The 13,213-nt window shown below is 42.0% G+C and overlaps 1 protein-coding gene across 2 annotated transcripts in view; it reads right to left on the minus strand.

Annotated features, from left to right (window-relative positions):
- Positions 1–266: 266 nt before the first annotated feature.
- Positions 267–13,213, minus strand: part of TBX15 (T-box transcription factor 15) — a 108,601-nt gene continuing 95,654 nt past the window's right edge. For both annotated transcript variants that reach the window (XM_036831962.1, XM_036831972.1), the window contains exon 8: positions 267–2,775. In XM_036831962.1, the coding sequence (XP_036687857.1) occupies positions 1,991–2,775 (785 nt within the window). In that variant the 3' untranslated portion in view covers positions 267–1,990. The remainder of the gene's footprint in view (positions 2,776–13,213) is intronic.

Below are 13,213 nucleotides of genomic sequence, written 5' to 3' on the forward strand. Positions count from 1 at the left end.
GTGGGCAGCTAACATGAAAGTATCCCACTAGAGTCACACCTGGTTTCAAGTCCTAGTTCCCTCTCTGACTGGCTGTGTGGACCTGGATAATTCACTCAGTCCCTCTGGAGCTTAGTAACTAATCATAACATGAGGACGATAATATATACTTCATGTGTTCTGAATAAAGATCATGTTACATAGTAGAGATGAGAGTGCACAATGTAAAGCACAATGTAAAGGCATCGGCTGCTGCTTGCTTTTTCCATAGGAACGAACACACAGAAAACAATTGCAAAGATTTTATTTAGCGGCTTTCTGTGCTTGGCACTTAGAAACAGAGTTCCGTGCATAAGGGCAAATTTTTATACACCTTTTCTTCATACATATTTTACATACCCTTTTTATTGCCCCCTTTTTTTAATATTCATAATGCTGGATTCCCCACTAGGCACATAAATACATTTATCTACAACACCTCAAAACCAAAAATCTTAATAATATCTGTATTCTTTTACTTGGTATTACTTGCATTTCCACACCACTTAAAAAGTTTAGCTTGTACCAAACTTCACTTGTTTTCTTATCATTAAAGGATTTGAAGGGGAAGGGAAAGATGAAGGAAAAAATCCAAAACTTCAAAATTGCAATGAACTATTTGATTTAAAAAAAAAATGGCGATCTAAGGGCAGGTGGAAGGATGTAGAAGACCCATCTGCAATTCTCTGGAACATGACAGGACTCCTCCTGCCTCAGGGGCGATGGGCAGGTGATCCAGGTCAGGCATCTGGACCTGGCATTCGGAAGGCCAGACCTCCATTTGTCACTTCTGTTCTTGGTATCATCTGTCGGGATGATAAAACTCTTCCTTCCTCACACTCCTTCTATTTCCTTTCCCCTGCCAGGCTGCATGCTCTGGAATCGGCACTTCCTGTGTGGCGCCCCTCTCTTCTGGATCACAATGGTCAGAACTGTGGGATGAAGACGCATTCCTTGCCCCGGTGCTTCTCACCAGTGCCCTGACCATGCACAGTGTCCCAGAGAGGTTTACTCCTCAATGACTTCATGGTTCTTTCCATAACCTGTGGGGGGGGGGGGAGGGGGAGAAACAAACCCAAACCACATTTCCTTGCTGAATTAAAACTCTTATCGTTGCTCTCACTTCATCATTCAGTCTTGCTCTCCACCTCTCTCTTGGTCTCTGTTCGTTCTCCTTTCTCTCTCTCTCTTTCATCTGCTCTTACTCCCTCTTTTCACAGGCACCACTGGGAACATCAATGACAGCACACCAATGGAAGAGAGCCAATGTTCAAAAGCAATCTTTTTCAGGAAGCCCAGTCCAGTTGTAGTACTGATGTCTTTCCACCGTCATTGACTGGAAGGGGTTCCAGGATACACGGTTCATTCCAGAAACAGGGTAAGCTGCAGAGGAGAAACGTTGGCAGCTACTGCTGGCCCAGTCCATCTACTGTTGTACATAGACAAATTTTTGGTGAAAGCACCCATGCTGGGCTTCCCTCCACAGAGTTCACCCAGTTTCGAGTCAGTGTGCATGTATGTTTGTGTATGGATGAGTTTGTGTATGAATATATATGTATGTGTGTATGCATGCATGCACATATGTGTGTGTGTATGTATGTATGTATAGACCTGTATTTGTGTGTGGGTAATTTTCATGACTGCTACATGCTAGCATCTCCCTTAACATTATTATAAAATGATTATTCAGTTTCTTCAAAGGCCACTCTGGAGAGACGATGCTTTATAAAACTAAGATTTGGGAAGGCAGGAGAATGGCCACTGAGTCAGAGATGATTCCACCACAAGTATCCTTCAGTGGCTTAAATGTCTCTTGTTCTTGGGTATGTGCTTTCCTCCTCCAGTAAAAAAATAATAATAATAATACACAGTTCCTGTTTTTCAAAGGCGTTGGGCTCCCAAAGAGGAGGATCTGCCCATGGAGACTCTGGGGCCTTGGCTGCTGTAGGCTCCGTGGTGCTAGGACTGGCCACTAAACCATGTGAACAGACATCTGGGAGGAGGAGCCTGGGACGGCCCCATACTGCCGGCCATCACAGGTGTTAGTCGCCTGCTGATTATTGGCTGAGGGGCTAATCATGTGCATGCCATGCTCCATCCCTGTAGGCAGGTACTGCCTCTCTCCAAAGGCCCCATTGGACGGAGAAGAACAGAGTAAAGTGCTTTGAGAGGTGCTCAGTTTTTCTGGGCTTGCAGCTAGCCTTGGGGAAGTGGGGAAATTGTATCCATATAGATTATAAGGGTTGTGGAGAGAGAAGGCATTGTAGGAGCTCTGCTGCATGTGGCTGCCCCCAAACATGTGTGGTGATGAGGAGCTGGAGGCTGCATTGCCTGCCTGCATGACATACTGAAACTGGGAAGTGGGGAAGGACCCCAGCTGGCCACCGTAGGCTTCCATCTTGCTGTTGCTAGGCAACGAGGAAGGAGTAGGTATTCCTGAGATCAGGGATGGAGTCCTCTGGGGCATGAAGGTTTCAGAGGGCTGAGGGGCTGAAGCAGTGCCACTCTGGAGCCTGTTGTAGCCACTGTCACTCAGCCCTGGGTAGCTCTGCAAGGCAGCCATGTTGCTTCGGGCACACGGTGGATAATCAGAGAGGTTTAGGTTACACAGCTGGCTCTCTCGGCAGCCCACGTTGAAAGTGTTGGGGGCCAGATGAAATGTTGGAGGAGAACAGGATGGAGATAAAAGATGAGAAGAAGCTGAAGGGGATGGTGTCCCAGTGCTGGAGGTGGTTGGGGAAGTGCCTGTGCTGCCTCCTGAAAAATAAAACATAAATACCGTTGAGACATGAGAATCACCTGAAGGGCTTGTTAAAACACAGATCACTGATTCTACCCCAGAGTTTCTAATTCTGTAGGTCTAGGACAGGGTCCGAGAATTTGCAACAAGTTCTCAGATGATACTGAGGCAGCTGGTCCAGGGACCACTCTTTGGTTAGAGGATGTCCGGGTCCCTTTTATCTCCTAAAATACCTGAACTTGTATTTGAGAGAGTTGTTCTAATAACCTGGGGAAATTAGAACTGGGTTGGTGGCTGATGCACCGACAGACAGAGGGCCAGTTTAACCCAGTCTACTTCAAATGTGTTCTCAGGTAATTTAAGAAGGTCAAAAATGACCTTTCCAAGCCTCCCCTTTACTGGGCTGGGGAGCAGCAGTGCTGCACCCACTTCCTGTCTCATCTACTGGAAGTTGAAGGCAGTGGTGAGTGTCAGGGTTACTGGACCTTTCATGTGAATTCCAGAATGGGCAGCTACTTTGTCTTCCATAGTGAATCTCCCATGATGGAATTTCTCTATCAGGGTAAGGTTGGGACTTTCCCAGAATTGTTGAGAGCTGTGATTCTCAAGGAGCATGTTATCCTTTAGGTCATCCACAACTCATGCAGGGGGTCCTAGAACATGAGCTGCTCTACAAGGGTAAAAGGCTGCTCCTTTTAAGTAGAAGGGAGCAGGAATAAGGTTTTTAACAGTGAGAAAAAATGTGAAGAAAATCAGCAGGATTCCAGAAATATAGGGATACAAAGAAACCATCCACAGTGTACCAGGGAGGAAGGTCCAGATGTGCAAGCTGAGAGGCAGATACCTCAAAGAGAAACCCAAAGCTAATTTTTAGAAAAAAAAAAAAAAAAAACAACAGATTCACAGAAAGATAGACAAGATGAAAAGGCAGAGGGCTATATACCAGATGAAGGAACAAGAAAAAAACCCAGAAAAACAACAAAATGAAGTGGAGACAGGCAACCTTCCAGAAAAAGAATTCAGAATAATGATAGTGAAGATGATCCAGGACCTCGGAATAAGAATGGAGGCAAAGATCGAGAAGATGAAAGAAATGATTAACAAAGACCTAGAAGAATTAAAGAACAAACAAACAGAGATGAACAATACAATAACTGAAATGAAAACTACACTAGAAGGAATCAATAGCAGAATAACTGAGGCAGAAGAACGGATAGGTGATCTGGAAGACAGAATGGTGGAATTCACTGCTGCGGAACAGACTAAAGAAAAAAGAATGAAAAGAAATGAAGACAGCCTAAGAGACCTCTGGGATAACATTAAACACAACAACATTCGCATTATAGGGGTCCGAGAAGGATAAGAGAGAGAGAAAGGACCAGAGAAAATATTTGAAGAGATTATAGTCGAAAACTTCCCTAACATGGGAAAGGAAATAGCCACACAAGTCCAAGAAGCGCAGAGAGTCCCATACATGATAAACCCAAGGAGAAACACGCCGAGACACATAGTAATCAAATTGTCAAAAATTAAAGACAAAGAAAAATTATTGAAAGCAGCAAGGGAAAAATGACAAATAACACACAAAGGAACTCCCATAAGGTTAACAGCTGATTTCTCAGCAGAAACTCTACAAGCCAGAAGGGAGTGGCATGATATACTTAAAGTGATGAAAGGGAAGAACCTACAACCAAGATTACTCTACCCGGCAAGGATCTCATTTAGAGTTGATGGAGAAATCAAAAGCTTTACAGACAAGCAAAAGCTAAGAGAATTCAGCGCCACCAAACCAGCTCTACAACAAATGCTAAAGGAACTTCTCTAAGTGGGAAACACAAGAGAAGAAAAGGACCTACAAAAACAAACACAAACCAATTAAGAAAATGGTCATAGGAACATACATATCGATAATTACCTTAAACGTGAATGGATTAAATGCTCCAACCAAAAGACACAGGATTGCTGAATGGATACAAAAATAAGACCCATATATATGCTGTCTACAAGAGACACACTTTAGACCTAGGGACACATACAGACTGAAAGTGAGGGGATGGAAAAAGATACTCCATGCAAATGGGAATCAAAAGAAAGCTGGAGTAGCTATACTCATATCAGATAAAATAGACTTTAAAATAAAGAATGTTACAAGAGACAAGGAAGGACAGTACATAATGATCAAGGGATCAATCCAAGAAGAAGATATAACAATTATAAATATATATGCACCCAACATAGGAGCACCTCAATACGTAAGGCAACTGCTAACAGCTGTAAAAGAGGAAATCGACAGTAACACAGTAATAGTGGGGGACTTTAACACCTCACTTACACCAATGGACAGATCATCCAAAATGAAAATAAATAAGGAAATGCAAGCTTTAAGTGACACAATAGACCAGATAGATTTAATTGATATTTATAGGACATTCCATCCAAAAACAGCAGATTACACTTTCTTCTCAAGTGTGCACAGAACATTCTCCAGGATAGATCACATCTTGGGTCACAAATCAAGCCTCAGTAAATTTAAGAAAATTGAAATCATATCAAGCATCTTCTCGGACCACAACGCTATGAGATTAGAAATGAATTACAGGGAAAAGAACGTAAAAAACACAAACACATGGAGACTAAACAATACGTTACTAAATAACCAAGAGATCACTGAAGAAATCAAAGAGGAAATCAAAAAATACCTAGAGACAAATGACAATGGAAACACGACGACCCAAAACCTATGGGATGCAGCAAAACCAGATCTAAGAGGGAAGTTTATAGCTATACAAGCCTACCTAAAGAAACAAGAAAAATCTCAAGTAAACAATCTAACCTTAACCTAAAGAAACTAGAGAAAGAAGAACAAACAAAACCCAAAGTTAGCAGAAGGAAAGAAATCATAAAGATCAGAGCGGAAATAAATGAAATAGAAACAAAGAAAACAATAGCAAAGGTCAATAAAACGAAAAGCTGGAAGGAGAAAAACCATATGATCATCTCAATAGATGCAGAGAAAGCTTTCGACAAAATTCAACACCCATTTATGATAAAAGCCCTGCAGAAAGTAGGCATAGAGGGAACTTTCCTCAACATAATAAAGGCCATATATGACAAACCCACAGCCAACATTGTCCTCAATGGTGAAAAACTGAAACCATTTCCACTAAGATCAGGAACAAGACAAGGTTGCCCACTCTCACCACTATTATTCAACATAGTTTTGGAAATGTTAGCCACAGCAATCAGAGAAGAAAAAGAAATAAAAGGAATCCAAATCGGAAAAGAAGAAGTAAAGCTGTCACTGTTTGCAGATGACATGATACTATACATAGAGAATCCTAAAGATGCTACCAGAAAACTCCTAGAGCTAATCAATGAATTTGGTAAAGTAGCAGGATACAAAATTAATGCACAGAAATCTCTTGCATTTCTATACACTAATGACAAAAAATCTGAAAGTGAAATTAAGAAAACACTCCCGTTTACCATTGCAACAAAAAGAATAAAATATCTTGGAATAAACCTACCTAAGGAGACAAAAGACCTGTATGCAGAAAATTATAAGACACTGATGAAAGAAATTAAAGATGATACAAATAGATGGAGAGATATACCATGTTCCTGGATTGGAAGAATCAACATTGTGAAAATGACTCTACTACCCAAAGCAATCTACAGATTCAATGCAATCCCTATCAAACTACCACTGGCATTTTTCACAGAACTAGAACAAAAAATTTCACAATTTGTATGGAAACACAAAAGACCCAGAATAGCCAAAGCAATCTTGAGAACGAAAAATGGAGCTGGGGGAATCAGGCTCCCTGACTTCAGACTATACTACAAAGCTACAGTAATCAAGACAGTTTGGTACTGGCACAAAAACAGAAATATAGATCAATGGAACAGGATAGAAAGCCCAGAGATAAACCCACGCACATATGGTCACCTTATCTTTGATAAAGGAGGCAAGCATATACAGTGGAGAAAAGACAGCCTCTTCAATAAGTGGTGCTGGGAAAACTGGACAGCTACATGTAAAAGAATGAAATTAGAACACTCCCTAACACCATACACAAAAATAAACTCAAAATGGATTAGAGACCTAAATGTAAGACTGGACACTATAAAACTCTTAGAGGAAAACATAGGAAGAACACTCTTTGACATAAATCACAGCAAGATCTTTTTTGATCCACCTCCTAGAGTAATGGAAATAAAACCAAAAATAAACAAATGGGACCTAATGAAACTTCAAAGCTTTTGCACAGCAAAGGAAACCATAAACAAGACGAAAAGACAACCCTCAGAATGGGAGAAAATATTTGCAAACGAATCAACGGACAAAGGATTAACCTCCAAAATATATAAACAGCTCATTCAGCTCAGTATTAAAGAAACAAACAACCCAATCCAAAAATGGGCAGAAGACCTAAATAGACATTTCTCCAAAGAAGACATACAGACGGCCACGACGCACATGAAAAGATGCTCAACATCCTAATTATTAGAGAAATGCAAATCAAAACTACAATGAGGTATCACCTCACACCAGTTAGAATGGGCATCATCAGAAAATCTACAAACAACAAATGCTGGAGAGGGTGTGGAGAAAAGGGAACCCTCTTGCACTGTTGGTCGGAATGTAAATTGATAGAGCCACTATGCAGAACAATATGGAGGTTCCTTAAAAAACTAAAAATAGAATTACCATATGACCCAGCAATCCCACTACTGGGCATATACCCAGAGAAAACCATAATTCAAAAAGACATATGCACCCCAATGTTCATTGCAGCACTATTTACAATAGCCAGGTCATGGAAGCAACCTAAATGCCCATCGACAGACGAATGGATAAAGAAGTTGTGGTACATATATACAACGGAATATTACTCAGCCATAAAAAGGAACGAAATTGAGTCTTTTGTTGAGATGTGGATGGATCTAGAGACTGTCATACAGAGTGAAGTAAGTCAGAAAGAGAAAAACAAATATCGTATATTAACACATGTATGTGGAACCTGGAAAAATGGTACAGATGAACCGGTTTGCAGGGCAGAAGTTGAGACACAGATGTAGAGAACAAACGTATGGACACCAAGGGGGGAAAACTGCGGTGGGGTGGGGATGGTGGTGTGCTGAATTGGGCGATTGGGATTGACATGTATACAGTGATGTGTATAAAATTGATGACTGATTAAAAAAAAAAAACAAACTTAGCCTACCTCCACAGATATTGTAGCAATTTTGGCTGTAGAAATACAAATTTAGCTCTTGTTAATGGTTTTTTTCAGAGTTAAATTTTTTTACAAAGCCCAACAAATATCATCTCTTGCTTGGTCAAAAGAATTTCCCCAATGAACTTCCAAGGTAGAACTGGATTTAGATATAAACAGCTCCTGATTTTAGAATCATTTCAGGAAATTCTCCTTCTCTGTTTCTTGTTTATATCTTAAATTCCCTCAAGAGAAGTAAAAAGATTTTTATTCCACAAATTGAGGTAAGGCCAACATTGTAAATACCATTGGAGAAGTTAGCCTGACCATGGAAGGAAGGGCATCAAGCCTGATTCTAGGTTCACTGGCCTCCATACAGCTCCTGACCACAGGCAAGGCAGGCTACGTCTTAAATCTCCTCATCTGTGAAACAAGGGCTCGAACTGATAGGCTTCAGTTTCTGTCCTTTTCAGAATTTATGTCTGAGGATTAAATTTCTGCTAAAGTGTGAATGGCCAGTAACAAGTACTTTCCAAGGAATCATTTAAGCATGAGGAAGTTCTTGAAGGGGAAAGCTAGGAAGGATGAGGAAAAACACACTTCTTGTTTTTGTACCACTGAACAGCCTAGCCTACGGTGACTTACGTGAAGCTCAGGGATTCATTTTCTGCCGGCGTGGGGTTCCTCTTTGAGGCGTCCTACGCATTTTCTCCCTCTTCCACCCTAAATGCCAGGCACTTCAGTGAAATAAGTGCTATGGTACAAATAGAGAAACTCAACTCCAGCTGTAAAGAGATTTGTGTTTTATGGGATGTGTATCTGGTCTCCTCTCTTTGAAAGTCTGTCCTTGCCCTCCCAGATCTGGTGTTTATGTGGTCCTGGAGGAGACCCCCTATTCAGCAGGCTGTACTGTCCCGTTATAGGTATGCTCCATCAGGCCCGAGCCCTAGCCCTGCAGCAGGAAGTGCAAGATGGAGCAGATGATTTTTTACAACCCTAAATGGTTTTCTCGGATGGCCCAAGATGGAACGAATGGTACTGATTTAAGGCCTCAATTGGTTTCACTAGAAAAAAATAAGACGGGAACTATTAACAAGTTACAGGGATTTCTGCTGAGCAGATGAGAGGCACATGTTAAAAAGTTTGTAGTCAGCTTGCTTTGGCTTTCAAATGACACTCACTGGAAATGAGACTTGGTGGCCTGCTGAGCTTCAGGGGGAGAGAGTGCCCATACAAGCTAGTGTTTGAAGAGGCAGAGCAAGCTTGCCCAAGAGAGGGTCACATGGCTTCCATTCCCTTTGAAGAAATGCTCTTATGCACGTAAAATACCCAGTACAGATAACAGCCATTTTTCAAAGTCCACACAGAGAGAGAAGACTATGGCACTCGTTTTGCAGAGAAGCAAACCGAGATACTGAGAAGTCTTTACTCTCTTATGATCTAACAGCTTGTCAGCTGTTAAACAAGATTGGGAGCGCCGGCCAAGTGCTAAATAAGCAGAAGGAGGCAGGCTGCCCTCCCTGTGCATTTCAACACAGCTGCGTAGAGGCCTCTCATCCCAGAAGAGCCAGGGCCGAGTGGGAGGCCAGGCCACTCTGATACAGAGGGGTCAGAGCTGCCTCTCAAAGGAAAGCAGGCCTCCCTTTCCTGCGTGGCCTTCTCTTCTTTCCCTTATTCCCCTCTGTGCTCACTGGGTCTGGGAGTCTTGATTTAAACTTCATTAGATGGATGAATGTGAACTACAGAGTCAGACAAGCCCAGTTCTAATCCCAGCTGTCTTACTGATTATGGAACCTTAGCAAGTGAGCTTCTCCATATAAATGGAATTTTGAATATCGACCTTGTAAGTATGTATTGAGAATTAGATGAAATAATATAGATTACAAAGTGCACACAGGCATAAAAATGTGTTTCCTTTTCTTTTCTATCAGTGAAGAAGGAGTGAAGGAAGGGGAAAGGCATCTTAGGGCATTTGGGTCCTAATGGGGATGGCTGTGGGGTGTCGGCCTCTGTCCATGGAGAAGAGCATCTCAGCCTCTCCACACTCGGGAGCATCACGTCACAGCCAACTGCCTGGATGTAACAGGCTACAGGAGCCTTCAGAACAGTGAATGATGGAGCACTGGACACCCACCGGGCCCATATCCCCAAGGCTAAACCAACTCTGTTTCCTCTCCAAACGATCGGCCCCTTCCCCCTTCACTCCCCACCTGGGATGGAAATGAGATGCCTCACGTCTCCATCTCTTCTCAGATCAGTTCAAGCAAAGTGGAATTGAACACAAACAGGTAGGTTGGTGTCTTTCCCACTATCCTCAGAGGTCTTAATCCACATCTGAGAGGTGACTAAAATGTAATGCTCTAAGTAGCTGAAAACTCTCCAGCGTTTCAGGACCAATCCTCCACCACCCCACTTCCCTGCATCCTATTTTACCCATGGCCCAAAGTGAGAAGGTACCCGAAATTCATATGCAACATTAACTTGCTCCAATATTCAAAGCTAACAGTCAAAATGACCAAAAAGAATACATGTTTAGCAGTGATTCCATACGAAGACAATAACCTAGAATATACTTGTGTACCATGAAGACAAATTAAATGTGACCATGAAAATCCTGAATCCCAAACCTGCTGACTTTTGCATCTTTAGATTGATCACTTCCAGACTGTAACATGGAGGTTTTCACATACAGTTCCCTTTTGGGTTTATTTTGTTGTGCTTTCCGCCCCCTCAAAAAAAAAAAAAAAAAAAAATCGAAAAACAGTGAAACAAAACCCCATCTGGGCTAGTGAAGAATAAATTTCCATGTAATTACTTGGTGCCACGAACCAGACTCTTCTGTCATATAACTTGATGGCATCTGTCCCTGAGGAGCGCTGATTCACTGTGTGTCCTTGAGTAGGCTTCTTCAAGGCTTTCAAACAGGTAAGAGGTAAAATGTCAGCACCCTATGGACTGATCCCAGGGAATAAACCCAGAGGCCATAAAGTTTAATGATCAGAGCCCAGTTCATCCCAACTAAGGAATTCCCCTTAGTTGAAATAAGTACCCTTCTCAAAAGGCAAATGTGAAACATTATAGTGCTAATGGGAATTGCGTGCTTTCAATCCTAGAAAGATTCCTAGTGCATCCTTCTCCATAAAATTTAAAGATATGCATAGATCCAAACCTCTTCCCTGTAGAATAGCTTTTAATATATTCACCCATTCTCATTTTTCACATTGGTCCCCTGGGTTCTGAGTCTCTCTGCTTCTTCAATGGCCCTATTTCACACCTATCACATTCCCTAGGTGGAATACCCCCCACTTTTTCACTTTCCATTAACTTGCTTGTTTTCTCTGCTACTTGTTTTACTGCCTTCCCTGCTGCGGTTTACATCTGTTGTTATTGTCATTTAGAACTAATCTGCCTCTCTCCTGGCAACAGTACCATTTTCCCACTGAGAGACACCCCCTTTCCCATTCTTACCCCTTCACCTGTGCCTCCAGGGAAGGCATTCGACTCATGCCTGGACAATCTCAGCATCCCCACCCCCTGCCACAGTAATTAATTCAGTGGTATCCCAATTAGAGTCAATGAGACTCAGTGAGATTTTGCTGGAAATCTTGAGAGAGAGGCACATGACCCTTCCCATCCGATTTAAGCCTAAAAACATGCAGGTGCCAGGGATGCTGGTAGCTATGTCACCACCCTGCGGAGCCCGAGAATGAAGTCAGGTGAGAGATGATAATGGCTTGGAGTGCGGTGGTAGCAAGGGAGACTAGAGACGTGGGCAGAGTCAAGAACCTGATAAAGGTTGGATATGGTGGGTAAGGAGGGAGGGAACCGTCTAAGGTGATTAATGGATAGTGGCGTCCTTCCCCCAGGAGAGGGCGCCAAGTCTGTGAGGTAAATCATGGACTCCATTTTGGACGCATTGAGCATAAGGGACTTCGGGCCAAATAGAATATGAACGATTTGCTTTAATAGACTGAATTGAGATACTCTCCCCTCCTTGTCAAGAACTCCTCGCAGGCATTATTCCTTGTCTCAGGGATAAATGAGATCAGCATAAGTTGGCTACCTTTGAAACATTATAATGATCACACAGTAGTTCAAAGACTCCGTTCCCAATCTTTTTACTACTATGAATTTGCTCAGTATTTGCTGTCTTTCACTGACCAACCTCTAATTAACACAAATCAAACTGATGAAAATCCCAACACCAACAGAGACCTTCATGATCCTAATTTTTAACTGCCTGACAAACATTAAAAGATGCAAAGGTGTTGAAATCTAGTGATGTCTACCACCAGTTGAGGAGAAGGGAGGCCTTCTGTAAATGGCAGGTCTCCTATCCACAGATGGAGACATATGATCAGCTTTGGTGTTCTGGTCCAGGATGGTTCCTTTTCTCACAACAGTTGTCAGATCACTTGGAGACGCCACTCACAAAAACTCTCTCAGTTTTGGTCATACAAACAGCTCCATTGTATATATATATCATCAGAACAACCTCATAGCAACATCAGGACATCATCAGAACAATAGGATTGAACTTGGCTCTTATGTCTTTTTACGTCTTCGTCTGTGTCACCTCACTCCACTTCTGCCAGCATAACTTACTTGTTTAGTTCATTTTGTCCTGCCACAAGCAGTGTTCAGGGAAAAGCCATTCCTGAAATATAATTCCTATCTCCAGACTCTGCAACAGTATAAACTCCTTGCTGATTCTAAATGAAGATGTCTGAAAATAAAACCATACACTTGACTTCATAAAAATGAAATATGGACCTACTATTTAGAGTTAACAGTCAAGTTGCTGACACTAAACCATCAATTGGACGAGTAAGCTAATTTTGTGTGTGTGTGTGTGTTAAGTAAAAAGGAAGAAGGTGTGGTGGAAAGGAAACTGCCCAGTAAGGCAGGAGATCCTCTTTGGAGTTCTCAACTTAGTTCTGCCACCACTTAACTGCAGATATGTTACTAGGCTGCTCTGTGCCTCAGTCTATCTTTGTGTTAAAGGCAGAGGATGATGAATCCCACGCATTCTTCTCCATCAGAGAAAACAACTATATAGAGCATCCATTCAATATGTTTTTGAAAATAGAAGGATTTGGATTGTTTTAAAACCATGGCTAATTCACCTAAGCACATTCCTTGAAATTTTATCAACAGATGGGTCTCAATGAAAGAGAAATTACAATGACAGCAAGGGCAAGAGGGAAAAAGCACCCTGAACTTCACTCAAGCAGAA

Source organism: Balaenoptera musculus, chromosome 1 (genome assembly GCF_009873245.2).
Source record: "Balaenoptera musculus isolate JJ_BM4_2016_0621 chromosome 1, mBalMus1.pri.v3, whole genome shotgun sequence".
Classification (NCBI taxonomy): Eukaryota; Metazoa; Chordata; class Mammalia; order Artiodactyla; family Balaenopteridae; genus Balaenoptera; species Balaenoptera musculus.